This window comes from Bombus affinis, chromosome 7 (assembly GCF_024516045.1).
Source record: "Bombus affinis isolate iyBomAffi1 chromosome 7, iyBomAffi1.2, whole genome shotgun sequence".
Classification (NCBI taxonomy): Eukaryota; Metazoa; Arthropoda; class Insecta; order Hymenoptera; family Apidae; genus Bombus; species Bombus affinis.
This window is the reverse complement of record NC_066350.1, coordinates 14,258,025-14,282,984: the sequence shown is the minus strand read 5'-3', so window position 1 is coordinate 14,282,984 and position 24,960 is coordinate 14,258,025. Positions and strand designations below refer to the sequence as shown.

General features: G+C 38.9%; 2 protein-coding genes across 3 annotated transcripts; both read left to right on the top strand.

Annotated features, from left to right (window-relative positions):
• The first annotated feature begins 2,513 nt into the window (after window positions 1-2,513).
• Window positions 2,514-13,507, top strand: LOC126918864 (uncharacterized). 2 transcript variants are annotated; one of them, XM_050727303.1, is made up of 4 exons: window positions 2,514-3,892; window positions 4,827-5,022; window positions 7,754-7,955; window positions 13,352-13,507. In XM_050727303.1, exons 2-4 carry the CDS (start codon window positions 4,836-4,838, stop codon window positions 13,491-13,493), a joined length of 531 nt encoding a protein of 176 aa, XP_050583260.1. In that variant the 5' UTR covers window positions 2,514-3,892; window positions 4,827-4,835; the 3' UTR covers window positions 13,494-13,507. The 2 variants fall into 2 exon arrangements, with proteins under 2 accessions (XP_050583260.1, XP_050583258.1); XM_050727301.1 differs by having other exon boundaries at window positions 2,518-3,892; window positions 4,823-5,022.
• A 1,347-nt stretch (window positions 13,508-14,854) lies between these two features.
• Window positions 14,855-18,468, top strand: LOC126918862 (uncharacterized). Its single transcript, XM_050727299.1, has 6 exons — window positions 14,855-15,050; window positions 15,143-15,290; window positions 16,245-16,501; window positions 16,609-16,850; window positions 16,938-17,227; window positions 17,299-18,468. The coding sequence occupies exons 1-6, from the start codon at window positions 14,884-14,886 to the stop codon at window positions 17,362-17,364; spliced, it is 1,170 nt and encodes a 389-aa protein (XP_050583256.1). The 5' UTR covers window positions 14,855-14,883; the 3' UTR covers window positions 17,365-18,468.
• Window positions 18,469-24,960: the final 6,492 nt, after the last annotated feature.

Genomic DNA, 24,960 nt, shown 5'->3' with positions numbered 1-24,960 from the left:
TCATTCGCAAACCCCTTACGCTTCTTGAAAACTCTACGTCGTCAAACATTTCTATCTTTCTATTTATTTCTCTGTATTCTAATCAAAGTACCAAACTTCTGAAGTTGAAAAATTCCAAAAAACGAGATACATAAGATCACAGAATGTCCATATGCAAAAACGTACGAAATATCAAAAAGTAAAACATTCACTATAGCATTTGTGAGTGAAATATTGGAAGATGAAGCAAACCTGGATTTAGATTTTATTTCTTCATTCTCTTCGTAAAGATATTTTCCACGAACGTCTTATAAATTATCCAAAATTTGCTCTATTTTCCTATCCTTCGACTTAAACGTTTCATTCCTTCGCATGATTCTTCTTCCCAGTCGCGTTGCATAATATTTCGAGCGCGCCTTTGTCAAGTTGCCGGCAATTACGGGACATTTTCGGTGTTTTCGACCGTAATAGCAGTTTCCACGGCGAATCATCGTCGCTCGAACTGATTTGAACGAGCGCCTGGTCCTTATTTTACCATCGGTGTACGTATAATATTCAGTGAGCGTATAAAACGTTCACAAAGACGTTCAGGCCAGGTAATGTCTCTTTCACTGGAACTCGCTCCTTGTAATTATTTCTCGTGCGCACCACTATGACAGAAAAGCTGGCTCTAATTTGTGGTATAGCAATTTATCTTTCCCGTTGCTCGTTATCGTTTCGCGTTTAACCCGCCTGCGATGCTTTCCCACGAAATTAAATGAAATCGACACCTAAGCATTCGATTGTCACGGCATGTGATGCTCTTTTATACATTTTTTCTTTTTCTGTAGTAATTAACAGTTGTTCTTTTTATTACCGTGTGATTGGTTTCAGTTTGTGTTTAATATATTTATATATTTTTACATTTTGTGTCTTATAGACGCCAAAGACGATATTTTATTGGTAAAACTTTTGAATTTCGTGGATTTTACCGAAAAATTTTATATATTTACATACGTAATTCGGAAACTTCTTTGATCTCGTCGAATACATCGAGCGAGAGTTGTAGTGTACCACATAATTCGACGTTTGAGCAAAATTCGTTAAAATTGGTGAAATGTGGTCCGAGAGTTTGATTTTTTTTTTGTTTGATAAACGAAATATAAATTTGACGCGTGATGGGTGTGTCTCCGTTTGGGGAATTTCATTGCCAAGATGAATAAAAAATTTTTTATCGAAAAAGTGATCCAGCTTTATCATACAATAGTGGATTTAAACGTGATATCGTTTTTATTATCGGCAGTGACGAGGTGCCTATTCCCAACAGCACCGTTAATCCGCCGAAATGAAATTTATATCCAATTACTGCCTATATTAATCGCGACCAATTTAAATTGAACGTGATTAGTCTTTAATTATTTATCCCTATTAATCGTCATTTAAACGCAAAATGCATTCACTTTTGCAAACAATATGTTAATAAATCGACAACTAAAAGATACAAAAATAATCTGAATTTTTAATTATAAATATTTTATACTATATTTTCTATTATTTTGATATTCCGTGCTACATTTTCCCAAAAGACTCAACATTCTTCCATCGCGAAATTATTTCTTCTTATACTTGCCACCATTCCCTTAAGGGCGTCTTCCGCTTCCTTTAAAAAAGGGAAAGCAAATCTTACGGCGGTGATCTCGCGTGAAAACAATCCGTACAATTTACAGCGGCGTCTGTAGCGGCGAAAAGTTATTGTAATAATCTCCGGCGCCTTTATCGGCTTAAGCACTATGCCAAGCGTGCTTTCTCCGCAACGATAGCGAAGAGGATCGTGCCAAAAACGATGTCGTGCAGTTACGATCCGCGGTATTCTCGCAAAAATGATCGCAGGCGTTTCGTTTATCGCGCCAACTTGCAAGAAAACAGGAGGAATATCTCGAAAAAGAAGGACCCCCCATTGTTTCGTTCGAAACAGCGTCGCCACGTTACCAGACGTCTCGTCACGTTCGGATGAAAATGAGATTGAAAGTCGTCGTTGATATCACGAAGTTTTACCGAATAATCGAAAGAATTTTCAAGTGTAGAATAAAATTTGTTTGACAGAAAAATCGATACAAACGACGTTATTAGTAATTGCCACTGTTTAAGGTAAATTTCACGTTCGTAATAAATGAAATGTATACGACAATGAGTTAGGATTTTGAAGGCATTCGACGACGGCGAATATGAACTGGCACATTTATGACACGGCTGTTTGCTAATGTTTCCAAGCTGGGACAATGAGAGTCCTGCTGGTCTGTAGAATTGCAAGCTTAAGGTAGTTTCGGATTCTGGGTCTTGTGACCTTGCGAGCTCGGGTCTGTTAAAACACGTGGCTGCCAAATGTAGGAAAAAATCGGTAGATGTCCAACTGCGCGGGAAGACATTTCGCGTTAAGAAATTTGGAAGCTTCTTAAATAAATGGAATTACTATCTTTCTTTCTCCGTACATTGCATCGAATTAATATATACGTGCAAATTTTCGAATTATTCTGAACTGAAATAAAAATGAAATAAATAATAAAGTTAATGGCTAGAACTAGAATTCATATTTAAAAATGAATAACCTTAATTGTCATCTTCTATCGTTCATTTGAAAATGCAGATACCACAGATATTACAAAGAAGAAAATTAATTTGCAGGTAGGAAATCGATCGTAAGAGATCGCTGGTTTCTATGTAGCAAGGTAAAAGCGCATCACACACATTCGGATCGACGTGAACGGGAATACGTAAGAAAACCTCGTTCATTGAGCAACGATTCGAGTAGATTCGCGCGTAATCGTTCTCCGTGCTACGCAAGAAATCGATTATATTCTTACGGAGTAGTTGCCGCGTGATCGCACTTAAGTAGTTGCTGACACCATTTCTATGTACTATTACGAGATATCACTAAAAAACACCACCATCTAGTAAACACTTTCTCAATCGCTAAATTTATTCTATCTAGAACGTTCAACCTCTCGAAAATGTCCAATAGAAGTTCCACATTAACACTTTACAGGAAACTTCTCTTTTTTTCCATATCCAGAAAACATTGTTCATGTCATGTAACTTCCAACCATTTTATATCATTCGATAAAACTTCAAATGCCTCGAATATAAAGAAACTTTACTCACAGAACCTCCCTCGAATCCGGAGAACATTTTCTATCTACATTTCACAAGTCATGCAATTTCCACGAGCAACTTCAATTTTCACGCTTCCATCCTTTTTCAATTCGAAGAAACTCTACAGATCTTTGGGAAGTCTGCCTCAAAATTTAAAGACCGGCCTTCACCCACGTGTCACATCTTACGTAAGTTGCACAATTAATAAAACTTCGACGTTTACACTTCAAAAAATCCTTCCGCGTTTTACAAATCCGACTAAACTCCGCGAAGACATTTCACAAACTGTTGGTTCGTTCAAAAGTCAGTGCTCGAGTTGTACGTTTTCTGCTCGGTCCATTGACCACCCCCGGAACTGGATGTCCGCCGCAAGCGTTAACCCCATCGCGACCGGACTTTCGATTTACTTGGACGTTCGACATTCGAAAGGAACTTTCTACGCGGAAAGCACTACCAATCGTTGGTGCTGAAGCATACAGGGCTACGAAACCGTGACGATGACCTTGCGGAGGACGCGACTCGACACGGAAGAAAATTAGGACGACGCCACGCACCGGTCTTGGTGGCGCACTAAATGTCGCAATCGGTCGGACGCCGTTCGTTTGAACGCGACGACGAGGAAGGGGCCGAACACTTTCTCTCGACGATCGACTCGAACCAGCGGCAGCAGGCCTACGGTCGCCCGGAGGAACACTCGACCACGAGTTTTTACCAAAGGAACAGCTAGCCTAACGTCACGTTTTCTACCGGCGATCCTCTACATCACAACTGTCACGTAGAACAGGTCGGCGGAATCAATCGATATCGGTTCGGCGTTATCTTCCAACGAAACACGTGAATAATCGTACAAGGAATAAGGACTAAGTGGATGCGATGGAATGCAATGGATTTGTGAATGAAGTTTGAGACCGTTGGTGGAATGTGTTGCGATTGATAGAGGTTTTGGGTGTTTCTGAAGTTTTGGCTTTCCAAGTGGAATGTATTCAGATTGATTGAGATTTCGAACGTTTTCTCTGGTGGTTGGAGAGTGAATAATCGTAGGAAGAATAAGTTCGACTAGAATGGATTTGTAAATAGAGAGTATTGGTAAAGCTGCAGTTGATCGTGGTTTTGAATGGTTTCGCATGTTTTATGTAATTGTTAAAAAGCGTTGACTTGCGTGAAAGTTGCTCGAACGGGGAATTGGTTGAAGAATTCGTGAACTTTGCAGTTGAGATGCATGAAACTGTTTGAATGAAATGGACTTGTAAATGATAATTATATATAATTATAAGTAGAGTTGGGCTTGACCGAGTTTTGGTCGAATTCCCTATGGTCGTTGAAAAACGTTGAATAATTTAGGATTTGTTTGAATGGGCAATTTATAAAATTTACGACTTGTGATAGATTCGGGTGGAATGGAGTTGTGAATGGAAATTATTAATGAAGTATATCGAGGTTTGAAGTTTTTAATGTTCTCCGCGATCTATGAAGACCACTGAACCGTTTGGAAATCAATTGAATGGAGAATTGTTTGGAGAATTTCAGAAATTTGAAATTAGAACGTGGTCGAAGTTGCGTATGGTGGTGGGATTAATACATTAGCTTCCCGCGAGAGATTAAATTTAATTTAAAGTTAATACAATGTACAAACGTTCATGTGGAAACAATAACGATAACAGAAATGATATATGGAACAACAATACATATGAAAACAATGCGATTCATTTGTTAGATAGCGTTCTAAGATGCAAATGACAAATGCGTGTTTGATCCTGGGATGTTGCTTCCTTGCGGTGACGTTGGTGAACGCGGCACCGGGTCCAGAGGAACCTGCCTTCCACCTTCCGGTGCAGTTGATCGGCTTCCCCGTGATTACAGCCGCTGTGAGGATCACTAATTTCGTGAAGAAACTTGCGTACTCGTTGAACCCAGGTGATTTTCATTTAAAATTCATTTAATAAGAAGGAACTACTTATGTAGAATTATAAAAACAATTAAAAAATACTTCGACTCGGTGACTTAGAATTTTGCAGATATTTTTTATCTACGAAATAGATAAGAAAATGCGCCGAGATTCATTCAAGCGAATGGCGGGATATCATCACGTTTTTAAATGAATCATACGAACAGAAATCTGTCGCACGAGCAAGTTCAATGTTCTTCCACTTCGATCGCCGGTCAGTTAAGTACATTCAACGCAAAAAGAGGTTGAACTTCGGTGTATAGGTGATTCGTCTAGCCTGTAGTTTCGGGCGTGAATCGAATGGACGAGCAGCGAAAGCGAAAGTGTTCCACTTGTTGCAACTTCTCTCTCGGAATACCATGTAACGTCCGCGTAACTCTCCGTTGTTTCCTGGACAAACAAGTCGTCGTTAATCACTGTTTGTTCTTGGTAATTAGCACGGATTCTTGGTAATTAATGGTTATTATTAAATTGAAGGATTTATTTTGGAAGATTTGGTGGAATATAATGTGAGAGATTTTTAGTAGATTTAATATTAATAATTTTCAATTGGACCAATATTATAAATTTCTAATTTAATAAACCTAACGTTATTAGTATTGTTAATATTAGACGTAGGTGCGGTATTACAAATGTTCGATTCAGTATACGCATAATATTATGGAAGGTCAACTAACTTGTGGGTAATTTCTAGTTTACTCTAAATGATGTTTCCTACGAGTAAAATATTATTATCGTAAAAGGGGAAAAAGAAGGGGAAGCTTCTTGATGTATTTTTTTAATACAAATTAAAACTAGACAGTAACATTTTAAAGATTGTTAGGAGACCCATGTCTAGATTAAGTGTACTTAAGGGATGATTTCTATTATGATTATACTCGACTCAAATGAGTAGTGATTTAATTGCACATCTCTACGTGAAATACAGGTTTACAAATTCTGTATTACAACGTAAGTCATTTTGTTTTACAGTATGGAAAATAAAACTCTTCTGAACGTATTAAAATCGTTCGCGAACCGCTTACGCTTCTTAGAAACTCTACGTCTCAAACATTTCTATCTTTCTATTTATTTCCTATTTCTGTATTCTCGTCAAAGTTCCAAATTTCCGAAATTGAAAAATTCCAAATACGAGATACATAAGATCACAGAGTGTCCATATGCAAAAACATACAAAATATCAAAAAGTAAAACATTCATTATAGCATTTGTGAGTGAAGTATTGGAAGATGAAGCAAACCTGGATTTAGATTTTATTTCTTCATTCTCTTCGTAAAGATATTTTCCACGAACGTCTTATAAATTATCCAAAATTTGCTCTATTTTCCTATCCTTCGACTTAAACGTTTCATTCCTTCGCATGAGATTTCTTCCCAGTCACGTTACATAGTATTTCAAGCGCGCCTTTGTCAAGTTGCCGGCAATTACGGGACATTTTCGGCGTTTTCGACCGGAATAGCAGTTTCCACGGCGAATCATCGTCGCTCGAACTGATTTGAACGAGCGCCTGGTCCTTATTTACCATCGGTGTACGTATAATATTCAGTGAGCGTATAAAACGTTCACAAAGACGGTCAGGCCAGGTTCTTTCGCCGGAACCCGCTCTTGCTAATTATTTGTCGCGCGCACCGCTATGACAGAAAAGCTGGCTCTAATTTGTGGTATAGCAATTTATCTTTCCCGTTGCTCGTTATCGTCTCGCGTTTAACACACCTGTGATGCTTTTCCACGAAATTAAATGAAATCGCCACCTAAGCATTCGATTGTCACTGCTTGCAACGATAATTTATGTAATGCTTTTTCTTAATATTTTTATTTCTATGGTATTATTGACATCCAATATAATATATCCTGTACTAGTAATTTCTACTTAAAGAGGATTTGATGATAGTAATCTATAATTCTATACGCGTAATGAATTGAGAATCCATTGGTTTCCGAGTTTAGTAATATACCAATTTATTTTCACAAGTTTGCTAATTATCCATAATAATAAAAAGTTCCATAAATTATAATCAATAGCCACCAATTCCAATATTTGTCAAAACTTTCTCTTCCATGTTCCGATTTATTTGTTATAGATATTAATAAATCTAAAAAATAATCCAATTTACGCTTCTCTTATATACCACTGCGCGTTTCATACGTATTATGAAATGTCTGAGAGAGGAATTTTTAGAACCAAGGATTGATTAATAAATCGGTCTCAATATCGATAATTCGATAGAGTGTGAAATTTAGATGCGTGAAATTTGACGAGCAGTCAGCAATGACAGGCGAACACGCGACCGCGGATGGAATGCTATCGAGATATGTCAATTTTCGTTAAAGTGAACGTTGAAGGAGGCACGTCGTTAATTGGTCATTAGCTAGGGATAGTTATTTGACGGTTCTGAATGATGGAAACGTGGATTGTCACTTGGATTGATGACAGTAACCTGTCTAGGTATATAACAGCCTGTATTGGTATTCGTATAGTGCATTAACTCGTCTGACAACGATGGTTCATTGAATGTTAAGAATTAAATTTATCGATTTGGAAATTGTTCAATTGAATTGGAGATCTCGACGAAACTACCGGGAATGTTAAAGATATCGTTCGAGAATAGTGCGAGAATTTTCGACAGCCATTCCATGCAGTCGTTTCACTAATTGCGAAACAATTTTGACATTTAGCACAGTTTTACCTCTCGTTTTTAGAGACTTACGTCAACCGAGTAAGACGAGATCTGCCTCTGGTACACGACGAAGAAATTCTAGATGTTAGCCAAGTGGAGAAGAAGTTGATATCGGAGTTGGGCAGTAACGTTTGCGTTTACGAGAGAATCTGCGCCAAGTACGCGGCCGAAACTCTGCAGAAACGAAGTCGGCAACGAGCTTTGGACTGGGATGTCGTTTTCAGGTACGTTTTATTGATATTTCGATATTCACTTGAAGTTTCAAGAACTACGTAGTACTGAATTCCATCTAATCGTTATATAAAAATTAAGTAACAGATTTTTAATAAATTATTAACTTGAAAATATGTACAGATCTAAATATCAGATTTAATTTCATTTTTATCTCAATCTTCCACTTTAACTCTGTTATCTTAATTTCTTGATTCAATCTTCTCGTTACAACTTATTTTCACAACTCGTTTCACTGTAATTTCTTATTTTGGATAATGTTCTTTTCGAAAGAAATCACATTCAAGAATTTAGATCTATCGAATAATATTCAAAGATAGTAAAAAGCAACATTTCGTGTTCTATGCAATAATATAGATAAGCCGAATACGTGTACATTAGGATAGTCATTAAATGTTGATTATCAACAGATCTATCGATAGGCATTACAACACACTATTACTATTATTATCACGCTATATAATTTTCCTAGCACATAGCACTTTTCCTAACACTCTATTTCTCAAACCTGTCTTCGAGATATGCAACTATTTCTCATATCTTGTCGTACGAGTATTTTTTCCTTCTTATTAATTCTCGTCTTATTTCAATTTTTCTTCTTACTCTTCAAGAACTCACGATACAATTTGACCTACTTTCCTAGAAGAAACCATACAACTTGATACTGTACGGTTTTTTCGTTCACTCCAACTTCTATTATAATTAACCTGCTTCTCCATAAAATATCCAAGGAAAGAAAATAATTTAATCTGAATACGTTGCCATTCTGCTAAACAACTGGTTTCTTTTTTTTTCTTTTTCTTTTTTTTTTTTCTTGCCTATTTTAATTGCTCGCTTCTAATTCATCTCTAACCTTCGTTATACAATTTCAGAGATAAATACAATTCGCTAATTTACCGTTTCATTATAGCAACATTACGTACGTTTGTTTTTCTCGCAATCCTATTTTTTCTTCTCATTTATTTTAATTTCCACTCATCCTCATCTCAATTGCTATCTTAACTTATGCAAATTTAATATCACACTAGCCTTCCCCCATTTTTTCCTCATTTATTTCAATTTCCACTCGTCTTCGCTTCAACTTATACTTTAACCTATGCAAATTTAACTTGCGCATTCGTTCTACAATCTAAAAGAAAGATAAAAATACTTCAACGTTAACACGTTGCCATGTCCAACTTCCCAATAACACCGTATCATATTTACATAAACTTGTCATGTTCCTGGACGAGCTCATACACTTTGCATTAATGCGTCATCACCCTCTATTACCAATCCTAATCTCGTTCATTTACATCATATTTGTTACTCAAAGCGTTATATGTATACGTTTACCTTAATCGTCACATTTTCACCTTTCATCGTCTGATGCGACGAAGTTCGAGTTTCTCTCTTCTCCTCACGGAGGTCCTCGAGAGCGATCGACTGTTGCGACTGTTGTATAATTAGTCTTGGTGGATCGATTGCGAGGCAGCATCAGTAAAACAAAAGCGGTCGCGATCGATAACGCGGTTTTGCAAGTGCATCTCGATTCCACGTAGTCACTTAAGTAACCACGTCCCTGAAGTTCACGACTCAGGGTATTGACGACTGGCAAAGATTAGTTTTGAACGTTCGTTGCGCTCGATGGCCTTGCGAAACTTGGCGAATACGAAGTTTAATAACGAGCTCGTTAGTGCATCGTAGGAAAATTACCGATCCATTTGGCCGGCCAGCCGTGAAACGGCTCTTCTGTCGCCCGATCGTCTTCTTCTTGTTTTCTTTTTTCTACCTTGCGCCGTGCCGATGATGTCAATCCCGACACGGCGTACGACTTTTTCCTCTGACACCGAGGAAACGATTTCTCTGAATCAGAGATACAACTCGGACGGTTCTTGACACAGAAATTCCTAGAATCGCGTGAAATTATGAGAATTTGTTGACATTCCGAGAAAGAACGAGACGACGAAAGGTATTTGGGTGTTTTAGTGCTGGTCACGTAGTTAAGTTCGATTGAAAATTGAATCACGAATTTTACTGTTGCTCTTTTACGCGTTCTTCGCGTCTATCGTATGTTACGAAGGTTTGTCGTTTGTAGAAATTCAAGTGAAAGCGAGTTACGATGTTTGTGACATTTTCCAAAGATTTCGCGGAAGTTTAGTAGAATATTTGATAGATATGTCTGTTTCTAGGTTTCAATTATTCTTCACTGAACTCCTCTCGCCACTTATAGAAATACTTAAATTCTGATGTCGATTTCGACGAAGTCTACAAGAAGTTTCGATAATTCAGTGAAATATTAACGAAACTGTATGAATCCTTGGGCTCTTAAACCGTCGAACTTATCCTACCTATCAAAATATCAGAATGCGAACAATGTCTAAAACAGCAATTCCAATTCAGCATCTCGTCACATGCTCGTTCAAAATTCATGCGTAACGATCCTTCGCGATCTCCGATGCATTGATTCCTCGAGTCATAACTTCCGCGTAGAGAAACCTCCACCTGCTCGTAAAAGTCGAAATGTGAAACGAAGGAGATGCAACCGAAGAGATTGCTTCTCTCTTCAACGGCCTTTTCTGCATAAATTCCAGGCATTCTTCGATAATTCGTCGAGAATGATCGGTCAAATAGATCATGCGGAGATGCAACGAATGTGATCTGGTCAGAAGTGAAGACAGTCGAACAGTTTAGATGGATTTAGGAATTTTTTACGATGAAGTTCTATCGTAACTTGATTGTTAATGTTCATATTTTATCATTATTCAAACTTTCCACCACGATGGACTTTTTATCAATTTATAAAGATGCAAAGAAAAAATTCCAGAGATCGACCAGAGGCACTTAAGAAGATCTGCACCATACAATAAATACAACACTCATGAACGAATTATAAATTGAAAAAGCTTGTAAATGAAGCTTCAGTGTCATTTATGTTATGTCTTCTATCGCCATAGAACCTTCGTCGATTTATCAAACATTAAAGGTCGCTTCTCTTTCCACTTCTCTCCTCTTGCTGCATAAATTCCAGGGATTTTCAGGTAATTCGTGGAGAACGATTGGTCAGATAAGTCCCCTGAAGATGCAACGAAGGTGGCCTGGCTTCTAAATGACCCGACGCTTCTATCCAACTAGTAGAAGTGGAAGCTAATAGAAATCCGTGCTACCGGTTGTTCGTAGCTAGCCGGCCACGAGCTCGCACTAAATTCAGTTGTAAGTAACGCCAGCGGCAGATAGCCCTTAATGGCGGTCTCCACGAGCGACCTAATGCATCCTGATAACTCTCTTCGTTCCACCCTCCACCCGTTCCTTCGTTCTCCGCCGTTTTACGAGCGTCTCGAGCTACCAGCCTTCGAATTCGAACGGCTTATCTGCGATTTCACGGTGCCGAGATGGCCAGCGCGTGTCCTCGAAGACGAAACGCGTCGGTTAATCGCTTCTGTCACCTGTAGGGGCAAGATGGAGGTAAAGCAGAGAAGATTCAAGGGAAATGAGAGGATGTATCGAAGGTTGGAGCTGGCAGAGACACTTTTGGAGAGGTTTAACGGAGCATGCATGAGAGACTGGCATCCTCGAGTCCCTCGCAGAAGCTATTCAAGTCGAAGGATGGAAGGTTAGGAGGTTTTAGGATGGTCAGCGTGAGCCGAGGTCTTTTCAAATTCCTTTTATTTTAGAGGTAGTTGGATCTTAGTTACGAAGAGGCGAATTAGGTTTGTTGGTCGTATTTATGTACATTTTTAGGCCATATCTGTTGATTATGTACGTGTAATACTTAGGAGCAGCAAGTTTCTAGCTTTCGCAGATGATTGAAAAATCTTTGAAGCAATAAATACGATTTTCGTAGCCGTTGATCTTCGAGGAAACATCGTCAGACTCGATCCGGTGAAAATCTGATGGATCTCAACTCAGCAAAGTACTCGATAAAATTCGCTCGTAGTAGGAACTCTATGTACTTCCAACACAAACTCTTCGATTTTAATATTTCCGTGGTTACTAGAGTGAAAGACCTTCGTACAATTATCGACTCCAACCTCACGTTTATAGGCCACTCAGCACACGTCACCGCTACTTCTTCTAGAATGTTGGGTTTCATTAAGCGTAGCCGTGGTCATTTCAACAGCCCTTGTACCTTAATTAGACTTTACTCTTCCCTTGTACTCCCTCACCTTGACTATACCTCGGTCATCTGGCAATTCCGTATAGCCAGACAAAGTGACCAGCTTGAGAGGATCCGGAACTTCTTTCTCGGGTTCCTTGCTTGTAAATCCGCCTGTCCATTGAACGTTCGCGATCGTGACTCCTACCACGGAGAAATAGAAATTCTTTCCACTTGCAACTAGGCGATCGTCCGCCGAGGCTATTTTCCTATTTAAAATCTTAAATGGATTTATCGAACTGTTCACAGCTCTTAGCCTTATCAGCTTCCACATATCTTCCTACTTCTCCGGGTCTCCCTGCTTATTCTATCGACCATCCTTTTCCTCCAGATTTGCTCACACAAACACTATTGTCCGTGTACGCGAGTTAGGAAATTCAATACTTTTATGCAATAAGATCAACTTGTTTTTTATCTGAACCGGCAATCTCGTGAAAAAGGTCCACGAAGACTTAGCTAACCCGTGCGATCTGATTATCTCACAGCGACTGTATCGCGCTGACACTTATCTTCCTCTTACTGTGTGGCATCTATTTGCAAAATGAATCTTTCTTCGTTTAATAAATGAAAATTAAAATTAAAATTACGTAAAAATCTTTTCATATTGTTTCGAGCACGTATGAGACTAGTTCGCGTAGAAGGGATTATTTGCAAGGGTGGAAGATCAAATTATTAGGTTAGGGATTTTTTAACTGAAAAGTTATCGTTAAAGTTCGAGTATTACTCATTTTAAATCTTCCAGTATCATGATAAATTTATTTACCAATCTATAAAAGAACGAACATAGAATTTAAGCGCGGAAAGAATTCTAAATTGGTTTATTTCATATCTTCCACCGCCATGGAACCATCATCGATTTACGAACAAAAAGCTCGCGAATTTGAATGGTATAAACAAAGATACTTTCAAAAGATTGCAATGTTAAACGCGTAGAAAATTCTCATGAAACAATTCCACGTAAATCACGAACACTTAACACGAAATAAAGAAGAGATACTCGACGTAGTTAAGAAAAATCAGATTCAAACGTTCTCGTACCGCCTATAACTTCCTCTCTAATCTCTCCATAAGCACCGTGCAATGATCCACGTTATTCTTCTTACCATACCAGAAAAAAAGACACGATCCAGTTACTTTACAACGTACACGCACCACGCATAGCGATTTATGTTTCTCGACTATCGCACGAACGCTCGTAACGCTTTCACGATCAAGTTCATTAGATGGTAACGTATGGGAATGATGGTTTTACAGCGAGTACAAATCATCGCCGAACCCGATGAAGGAGAATTATTTATTGAGCGTGTTCCTGGGCGACATCATAGGAAGCCCGCGACTCTGTCATCAGCTGGCGAAACGAGGGAGAGGCTGCGACGAGGCCACGCTCTCGGATTAACTGTAAACCGTACCATTTACGGAGCCGCGTACAGATTGTAAATATCGCGAAGAGTGTTCCCGGTTTGCATCGTGCAAAGGATCGTCTATCCTTGCTACATAATAATCGTAGTTGCGTAAAACGCGACGAGGATAAAATTGTATAGGGGAACTAATGACTTTAGGACCCGTAATTAATTGTTATCGCTTTGTTACCTGAAGTTCGTTGCTTATAGGATTTACCAATTAATTGTACTTTATCGTCGGTTAGAATGAAAAGATCCGACGAAGGGAGGGCGTATTAGTTTCCCTTCTCAAAACTAACGTTCCTTGCTGTTTTCGTTCGGAGAGTCTTTTAACGAAGAAATGATCTGTTGCTAATCGTGGAAAACGAATACCGTTGCTTGCAAATGTACGATAATTTTCATATTTATAGCTATATCGAGTGTTTTGTTAACTCTCTTGTTAATTTCAAATCTATGCTATAGATACGCATCGATAGTGGTTTCCTTTATTTCGATAGATTTTTGATGAAAAATTTGTCTGAAGTAACGCAATTGTTAAACTGATACTTTTTTAAATCCTTGAATTCTGCGAAACGAATAGCGACTCTCAAGTTTCGATCGATATGTATATCGCAAACAATGTACACGATGTTATACGAATTAATTGCACGAGAAGTTTAACGCTGGCTCTATTTTAATTCGTGATTTTTTTTACGGTATAAAACTGGTACAAGTGTTTGACAGTTTTTGGTAATCGATAACTGTAGTGTTAAATATTCGTACGCATAATTATGAATTACATAGGAAGAGAATTTCGAACGTTTCAATTTTAAGAGCGTCAAAAAGATCGGAAATGTCCTTCGAATTCTTGCCAGAACAACAAAGTATCATTGATTAATTTTCTGTTGATTAATGAATAAAATCATTAAAAGAAAAACAAAAACAAGCGTACTTTGTCCTCTTTAATTCCGGTGACGCATAGAATACGAGTATGTTCGAACGTGTACGCGGTACACGCGCGAAAAACGGTCACACGAAGTGAGAGTAGACCACGATGACGTTTCTTCCTACCTACGCTTCTTCGGCCGAGCTTGTGTACGAAGAACGCTTTCGAAGAAAGTTCCAGTTGCCGTGGAACTGTGACACGATCATCCGCGAAGCGAAACACTCGCCGTATTCCAGCAGCGATCGCAACAAACTGCTACTACGAAAGGAATTACTGTCATCGACCGTTTTATTCTTTCGTCAGTAAAATTCATAACCCGGTCGACGTGAAACTTTAAAATATAAACGAAATATCTTTCGACAAATGTTTCCCGTGATGGGAAATTCCAAAAAGAGTTGACAGAGAGATATTTTTCAAAAATTTGATAAACGCTGGATGTTCAACAAGGAAATAAAGAAAAAATGAAGAATCATAGTACGACGTTTAGGTTGATGCTCGTTTGCCTTTTTCTTTGCTCTGAAATTCACGCAGAGGATCGATTTCGAAGGATTCGTCGTAAAATCGACGAGGATCGTTATTGTAATTTCGACGAAGCTCGACGCAATTATAATGCCACGGATTTATTAAGGTAAGCAGCTATTACATTGCAAATTTATCGCTGACGTTATTTTTCAATAAAAGTTTGAGATATTCAAGTGGGAAACATGGTTCGTCGCGTAGGTGTTTCGATGAATTGGCTGTCGATCTCATCGATCGAGAAAGTGGCGTGCTAAAAGTATCCAATGGAAAAGGTCAATTGAATGGATTCACGGGCAGGCAGATCTCCTTTATGGATGTTTTCTCGAGTGTTTTCAATAACGCTGCGACGGTACGTTGGAAATTGAATTTGTCCATTCATTATGCGAATTTTATTCAGATTCGACTGGTATTTTTGTAGTTTTTGAAACATTGAAAAGAAAAGAGTTAAAATTATAGGAATAATAAGATTGTCATTATCGAGTTCTTTATTATCCACGAATTATTTCATTACGAGGTTGGAAGATACGTAATGAACTATCGAGCGAGAACATCGTAAATAGCATTATACGAGTTTATTAGTTGGAACGTCCTTAAGTTAATAATAAATTACATCGTGAAATTTAATACCAAGCGTATGTTGCCGCATTAAAAACTCCAGCAATCGCTCGTCGTAAAGAATTTAATGTATTGCCGATTATCGGTTATTACGAAAGCACATGAAATACTATTAAATACCGTAGGTTAATTTTCTTTAAAGTCGCTAATAAACATTCCCTTGTGTACAACATCGAAAGAAGACAAAAGAGACCAGACGAAACAAATGAAGTTCGACTTTCTAACTGTAATTTCTAGTTAAGTTTTACTACCCCTAAAAAAACAATGTTCACTCGTGAAAGTAACAGCCTTTCATTATAAGTACTTCTCACGGTAGGTGAACTGTTCTGGATATATAATTAGCATTAAATTCCTTGAAAAGTAAATGACGCAAGATTTTTTTATCGCGAGAGGTGGGAATAAAAACTGAAAAACAAATGTATGGTTTCATTAAAAAGTCTCATAAAATCATAATCATGGAAATGAAAATTATGCTAGTGTTGTTTGTGCTATTTCAAATAGTGTAAGCTTGTACTGAATAATATTTTTATAAGAACAAAAATAACAGAAATATTTAGATATTTTTATATAAATGTCTGCATAAAGTTCCATTCTTTTCGACATACTTGACACGCAAAAGAAGCAAGTAACCAATGGTCTCCATGTTCCTGCATCTACGCAGAAAATTCCACAGCTTTTCTACTTACAGTCGCATCAGAGCAGCTCCCTTCCGGTGTACCCGATTTCCGACTATCAGCAATCGAATTATCCGAGTGAAACGGTCGGTCTTTCTCCTGGATTTCAACTGAATCTGCTAGATACGCTGTCCACGATATCCAGCCACGATGACTACAAGTGTGTGCCCAGGATACTCTGCGAGATGGCCAGCGGAAAACTTCCTGGAAGATCGTTAGGCAAACAGGGCTCCAGCTTCCTCGAGTTGATCGGTCGAAATGTTTTCACGGAGTAGGTTTCGTGCCACGAAAATCAATACAGCGATAGTTGCCGAAGTAGATGTTTCTTCTTCGACGAACATCGAGAGCCTCTCGATCGATTTCTTTTTGTGTTTTCAGCTGGCTAACGAAAATCGATGTCGCTGGAATGTCTCCATTGCTGAACTTTGGCAGAGCGATGATTCTTGGGTATAGCAATCGAGGAAATTCCGTGGCCTGCTACGAAGCGTTTCCAAAATGTCCAAGAGACGCGAATGGACTGATTTACTATCTGAATAACTATAATGGAGGATTTTTCAATCTTTTCAACAGGATTCGGGGTGGAAAATATAGGACGTCTAACGGAGGTCCTGGTCAGCCAGGTAAGAAAATTATAGATTCGAAGGTAGGGAATCTTTTGTCGATAATTGGATGATCGGATAAATTGTCTAATTTCTTGTTTCGTTTAGTTAATGATTATTCGAAGATTGAAGTGAGGGAAAGAATAGTCGCTGGAAGCTCGACGAAACAGATTCGGAACGAACCAGTGCGAAATACGGTTCAATTCCCATCTATAAAATACCAAGAATATTACGCAAACAGAGAGTATCCAAGATTTGATACGATAAGAAATTACAATGCGATTACTTTTCCTGATCAAAGGGAATTAAGCATCGAACAAACGAATAGTTTACAGGATGACGTTCCAAAATCGGAACCGTACGTTTGGCAAAGAGACAACGTTGCATTTTTTCCCAAAGTAAATTGCATAAAGTACACCAAATACAAATTGAAATTGCCTCTGTATTAATTACATGTACATTATTTCAGGGAAACGAAGACAGAAGAATCTCTCAATTTCGATTCCCCTCGAGTTTTACAATCGCAACGTCGTAATCCCAAATCGTAACATCGAAATACGTAACTAAATACCTCGGTGAATCCAATGCATATAATTAAAGGTTTCCATAAAACGCATAAAACCATAGAATATTCTAAACTCCTTAACTCATCTTCGGGGGATTACGACCGCGATAAAATATCGAAATTCAATTTTGCATCGCATAAACCAGGCGCCTTCCGTCGTGCGTCGCGAATTTGCGGATTATCAGCGGCGAGAGAACCGCTGCAAAGACGCGATACAGGTTTCCGCGAGGCAACGTCGTTTATTTCGTCAGCGTTGCTCCCATCGGCAATTTTCTATCCACCTGTACGCGATGCGCTCATAACAGGAAGTCCCGAGTCGCCGGTGAACGCGATGTTACTGGCGCGGACGCCATTTGTGGAAACAGCATGGGGCGCCGTTAGAGTACCGACAACTTGTCCAATGAATCTGCGTCCGAGTATGAGCCGCTTTATGTCTCAGTTACGCGGCACGATAAATTGTATTTTATCTCGATTCGATTTCCTGCTTGCTACCGGTGCATTTGTATGCGTGCTCGCAGGTGTGAGACTTTTTCAGGGGCAGCGAAGGACGATGAAAGAAATCACGCTGAATCTAGAGTAACATATAAGTAATATAAACGGAAGATGAGTTAATAGAATTATATATATATATAGGTAGAAGGAAGATGCTATAGCAATATTTAATTACTTGTGGGGTAAATTATTAATTGGACGTGACGTTGGAATTTATTAAACTCGTCTGTTTAAGATAGTATTACGAAGAAGTTAATTACGAATGAATGGAATTTGAAGAAAAGCGAATGCATGAGAATTTGACCATAGTAATATTGACAATAGTAATTAATTGTAGCAAATTGAGTTAGAATAATTTGACGCGGCTATGGAATCAGAATATCGAGTAATAAATGAATTACCATTAATTGATAATGGTGGTAAATGATATTATATCATCGATAACTGCTACAGGCACTGCTGTTTCTAAAAACATGTCTTTAAAGTAATTAATTATTACTCTTACCTAAAATAAAAAAAAAAAATTAAATATTCACTTCGAGTTAAGTATATTTCACCTGAAATATTTTTAAGTGGATTCGTTTTTGCTATTTTCGTTTTATATGAGAAATGTCAACTTTCTAAGTAATAATAAACACGAACGAGCCTATTATCGTGATGTTTCGAGGGAGGAGCTGCGAACGATGGCGAATATGTTCACAGACACGCGAATGGTCCCGCTATAGTCTACTTCCACGTTAAATCCATGTTTTCGAGAAGTCATACTTTCACGCGTATCTTTCATTGCGATTATTTCGCGAGAGAAGCGATAATTTTCACGGTGCAGATAGGAGACAGGTAACAATCAATAACGACGGTACGTATTTATCGTAGCTTACGCGCGAGTAAGAATTAAATTATGCAAAACCTCGTAATAATGCGTTATAGTCAACCCTTTGCTTCGCTAACCAACATAAGGGGTTACTAGCGTTATCGTACGCTCGTTAAAATCGCACATCTCTCGCTGAAAACTATCCTTCATCCATCTAAATGGCACTTTCGCGTTTACCGTAATTATATCTCTCTGTTCCCTTACTTATGTCCACCATCGTTTCTATCGTACATTATATGTAGAAGTTCTGATAAATTGTACAACGAAACCACTCTCTCTCTCTGTATGGCTTCAAATAAATTCTAGTAATTTATGACTTTCGAATTTTTACATCTCAATACATTCCTTTCGTTTCAACGCGCAAAAAGACTTTCGGTAATATGTATAAATCCGAGTAATGATATATATTAACAGAGTCATTCTTTTAGGTTTCTCTCAAGCTCAAGAAACTTTCTCAACTAATATCAATAATATTATCAACAAAAATTTCCAAATCATAAATTACATCTTACTTTCGCGTAATATTGCCAAGTTTAGTAATAACATTTTGCAAGTAATTCTGCACATCGCAATTATTAATTATCTCACTCGAGGAAAAATTATAAAATCGTAAAAAATAGATCTATAACGTACACCTTGTAATTTATCAATTGGCTGATAATTATTGGTTGGTGAATTGCTGTGCACGAGAGCTTACGACTAGAAACCAACTATACGTCGACCTGTTAGACTTAATCTGAACCTGGCTGCATCTGACAATTCTACGAACCGATCTGAAACTTTCAAATCCCGAGTCTTGTACAAACCACGATCAATCCTAAAACCGACCACACAAACGAATGTATAAAGGAAATTCCTTTTTCCGTATAGTACCCATTTCTCTCGCGAAATTCGGTACGTCCCCGGCACGTGTTCCCCCAAACTTTTTTTCACCAGATTCACGCGTATAGCTTGGCCTGTCTCGTTCGGGAAAGAAAGAAACGAAAGGTACGGTGGTGGAAAAAAAAAGTAGAAGAAAAGGGGGACGACGTGTAATTATTTTATCCTTTCCAGCGTGTAATTCGAGGCGTGCTCGCGCCCAAATGTCGACCAATGATCGTCGTAGCCCGAAGGGCCGTGTGCTTCGGACAAGGCCAAATAGGGTGCAACTGACAGCGAAAAACAATTAGCCTTCTGATACATCCGATGTCGCCTGGTTCGAAACGCGGAGGCGCGTTGCGGGCGTACGCAACACTTTAGGGTGTGCTTGATTGTTCCTGGCAACCGAGCGAGTCCTTCGACACGGTTTCTCAGCCGTCTGGTAATTGAAACGGTGATTTTTGTATCGCCGGTTCGATGGGGGGTAATTTTCGGCCCGCTTTGTGGCCGACGTTGGCATTTAATTTGAGAAATTGGGGATGAGAGATGGGTTGTTCCCGCGGTGGTTTGCTTAAGATGTTATAGAATTAAAGGATGTTTGATGAAATTATGGTTGAAACATAGACGTATATGAGAATATGCAGAATATGTATGATATGCAAAATTATACACGATATCTGAACTAAAGTATTTGTTATAATATTTAAGAGAAAATCGAAAATAAAGAATGAGTTCTTGTAGTGGCTTACTTAGTACACGTAACAGAATTAGCAAAGGAAGTTCAGTACAGTTGTATTTAGAATATTTGTGCATTTGTACGCATTTATTGTAAAATTTGTTCGTAATAATATCAATTTATACAAATATTCGTAGTTTAGTTATACTTTTGAAGGTCTAGAGGATTTTGGATTTATTAACAACAATCAAGAAATTCGATGGATCGAAATAGTCCTACATTTTGTGCATCTGGTATACAGAGACTATATACAGGGCAAGACTAACTAAATATTTATTCTGTTTCTACTAATGTTGAAATGTTTGAATCACGACTCGAACGATTTCAAAGGGGAAATAGGGGGAATATTTCCCTTCAATCTTATTTCGTATTATTCCAAAAAGTCACTGATATATTTATTCCATTTCCTACATTATGGACATCTATATCTTCTGATTGTCCCGTACTCTTAAAACTCCCGCCCCACGGCAAAAGTTTCGTCACTTCGCGAAACTTGCAACCCCTAAAACCTAATCGTATCCCTCTTATTGGTCGAAATTGAACACACAAATCAGGGGTAAACGGTTACCATTCCGTGGCGGTGGTCGTTGCGGAGGAGCGTCGCGACGCGCATGACTCCCTTCGTCGTCGTCGTCGTCGTTGTCGTCGTCGTCGTTGACGTCGTTGCCCATAATCTCACTCTATTAGGGCGGTATTATTTTCCGTGGTAGACATCAAAGAGGATTTCCCGCGGGCTCATTGTATCGCAGCGATAATTCCTCGTTATTAGGAGCGGCGCCGGCAGCGTTGGTCTCATGTCGGCTTACCACACCCCAAGTGCCGAAACAAATCCTCGCCAAATTGGAGCCGATGCAAAGGAGCAAAGACGCCACCCGGCGATGACAAAAGGGGGACGCGGATCGTCGCGACTAATCCCCGTGAAAAATGCGACTCAGGTGAACCAGGTGAGAAGCTGGCGAGAGAGGGAAAATCGAATTTTCAGCGAGCGGATCCGATCAAGTGTTCCTGATCGGATAGAAATAATTAGATACGTTTAAGGGTGGATACATGTGGGGATCTGGCGGTAATTCGGTGTTCGGGCTGTGAAGAGCATTTTCGTTCCTGATGGATGAAGAGTTTTGGGTCGGTGGCTTGGAAAAATTGGCGTGAAAATGATCGTAGGTTGTTCGTGGGGATTTGATGTTTGCGACGAGATATGATTTTTCTTTAGAGAGGGAACATGATTTGGGATTGATTTTCTATTTATTGTGAAAGACGATAAGGAACAAGGAGTGATATAAAATATGTCTTGTTTGATGTTTGAAAGAATTAATAATTTCTTGGAAAGTATAGCTTGAGATTAGTTTCGTATTTATTGTGAAACATTCAAATTGTTTATTCGAAGTTGAAAGAATGTTTTTTCTTTACAAAAGAATTATGACTGGTTCCTTCTTGTGAATTTTTAGTATTCTTATAATTTTTGTGGTTACCTGAGTGAGAATCAGTCAGAGAATTTTTGTATAAGAACTTATATTCAGTTTCTCGAGCTTTTTAAATAAATCAATAGTATTTAGAGTACTTCGTACTTAAAAATGTCTTAACATCGAGAACAATCGCATATAACTACGGTTTATTAATCGAGAAATTAAATTATCCCCGTACGTTGGAAGTTGGAGCAAATTAAAAAGATTCCGGAGTCCGAGTTAATCAAGGATCAATAACACGGTAGACCGAGTTCGGTCCACGGAATAAGACATAAATTTCCTCACATTCCTTCTCTCCGTTTAACCATAAAACACCGCGTCCACTGTTCTATTTAGCCATATATTTTTCTCCACGAGCGTTCCACAATGGTCCAATATCGTCCTTCCGTAATACTCTCTACGGCTCTGTAATGAAGCGAACAAAAAAAAAAAAAGAGAAAGATCGAAGAGCGAGGAAGAAGAATCGGAGTCGAATCCTGTGCAGAGTCTCTCACATTCTTAACATGAAACCGCTTCGTTCGTTGCTTTGCTCGATTCTGAAAAATCTAATCAAGCTCCAAGCGAAGTTGAGCTTCTTTCAACTGTTCGTTGAATTTGAAGTAAACGGCATTTATATTATTATTTCAAGTTTAACAGTTCAAGTAATATTATTTCAAGTTTTCCACTTTCGATTGCCAATTATACGTTGTATTATATGCAACTGTGTTTACATCTATGTACAAAGTATGACAATGAACACATATGCAATTATAATAATAATTATAGTTACAATCGCATTATTCTCTAACATTTTCCATTACTATATTTCGTCACAGCATTTCTCACAACGTTATATAATTTCCTTTAACGTTTTTTATACGCGCTTGAAGTAAAATGCAAAACGCTTGAGTTCAAGCAACTTAGCTAATCCGAACGAGGCTTTAGACGCGAGGACAGCGAAGGTCGGGTCAAGAGGATACATTTGTACAGACAGGCCGGTTGGACGAGAACTTTTGAGAATACTGTGTCTGTGGTGGATCTCTTTCTGGTGGCGACTGCACGAGGGCGGTCACAACCCAACCAGAACTGTCCTCCCGTTTCACGGATGGATTTTTCAATTTAGAGGCATCTTTGTCACGGGAGGATGGCAATTCGAGCGGACAAAAGAAGCCGGACGGCCGTAGATCTCGCTGAAAACTGGCCCTCTCTCTATCGGTTCCCCTCGATGGACGGAATAATTCGAAGCGAGGATGAGAATTTCGCGACCCACTCGCTCCTTAGGATCGCGCCACGGGATCTCGTGGCCGCTACGGATAAGTGGATATCACGGGGATGGAAAATATCCCTGTCCCGACCTTTCATTGTCGTGGCCACCGAGATTTCTCCTCCCTTTTAAAGCGTTCAATCGAGACAGGCCCTTTGTGGACCGAGCGTCGAACCGTGAATGTGATCGATTGTCCCTTTATTCGCTGCTCTAAACGCTGTTTTAAATGCTCTTAATTCTTCTGTTCCGCCTTTATGATTTATGACTTTGCGGAATATTGTAAAAGCTTTCCTCGTGTTTGTCGAACGATGTCCTATAGTTGAGAGTGTTTGAGGGTATATAGAATCGCGTATCGAATTTCTGAAACTCAGGGGCACAGGTAGCAGGAGAATTAATAATTCTGACACTAATAGACTCTACATAATACTTGTGAAGATTGAAAAATTCATTCGATAGTAATAACAAGGAAATTAATAACTTTGACACTAATAAACCGTGTATAATACTTTACGAAAGTTGAAAAATTCCAGGAAATTAATGATTCTGACACGAATGAACTCGGCATCGATGCTCACGAAGCTTGAAAAATGTATTCAACGGTAAGAAGGAAATTAATAATTCCGACGCTAATAAAACTCTACACCTATATAATATTTAGTCGATTTAATTTTACATCAAAGCAACGGTGTCCCGTTTATAAATTCCCCTGGAAGCGCGGCATTCAGCTCGATTTCCCAATTTCGACGCCGAATAAACACCTCCCTATCTGTTTATCGGCGAGATCGAGGCGACATTGCCGGGTATCCCCGTGCTCATTAAAAAAGGAATCACCGATGCCCTTTATCGGATCGTCAAACAGCGATCCTCCCTTTAAAACGGCCACGGACCATCCAGATCCAGCGGATAGGCTTTCAAATCGTTCATAAATAAAGCATCGAGCTGCGGGTCTCGTCTCGTGCAACGTCAGTCAGCCACGTTGATTGCGGCATTGAGGGCACGTGTCGCGGATCAATCCTCGGCCGCGTGTCAGTATTTTCGTATCATCGCCCAAGGGTGCCACCGACTTGCTCCCCGTTTCTCTTTCTAACTCTCTCGCGCCTCCTAGTCGCATGTTTTGTCCCTCGCAAACCGCACTTTTGTGGCTGCTTTCATTTTCTGGCAGCGTCTTTCTCATTTTCGAAGCTGTAGCCCGCGTCGAAAGAACAGAGAAACGAGAATATAACTTTCTTCCTCTTTCCTTTCTTTCGCCAGTCATATCCGCGTCACTATGTTTATCGTCTTTCTTTCTTTATCTTTTTAATTTTTTTTCTTCCTTTTTTAAGCGACTAGACGACGCTTTAATGCGACAGGATTATGCGGCCGGTCGAAAGCTTCAGATTTTCCTCGAGATTGTCACGGATAAAGAACTCGAGCAAACAGGGGGTAAAGGACACTCGCCGATTATCGACACCTCCTTTGCTCTTCGCTCGGTGGCTGGATTTTTAATTAAAGTATTAACCGAACGGGGCTGTTGGCTTCCTCGCTTGGCTGTTTTCTGTCATTCGATTGGTAAAACGTGAAGAGAAGTCTGAGTGTATTTGTGGGGATTGGAGTGGAAAAGGATTTAGAGATTGGGGATCAAGAATTCATATAAAGGAGTAATCTTGTTGTTTGAGCTGATTAACACGTGTACCAAAATCCTTGTGGAAGATAAGTTATTATTGAAACAAGAAAAATTATCATTTAGAAACGATCACTGGCTTGATTCAATAAAGTGACTGGTACTTTTAGGACTTTTGCTACCTCTACTGGTATTAACTCCCTGAGAGATGCTGACATATAGATACACGTACTTCTTGTTCAATTGAAGCATCATTTTGAAACATGCAAATATAAAATGTAACATATATATGTAATCAGTTTT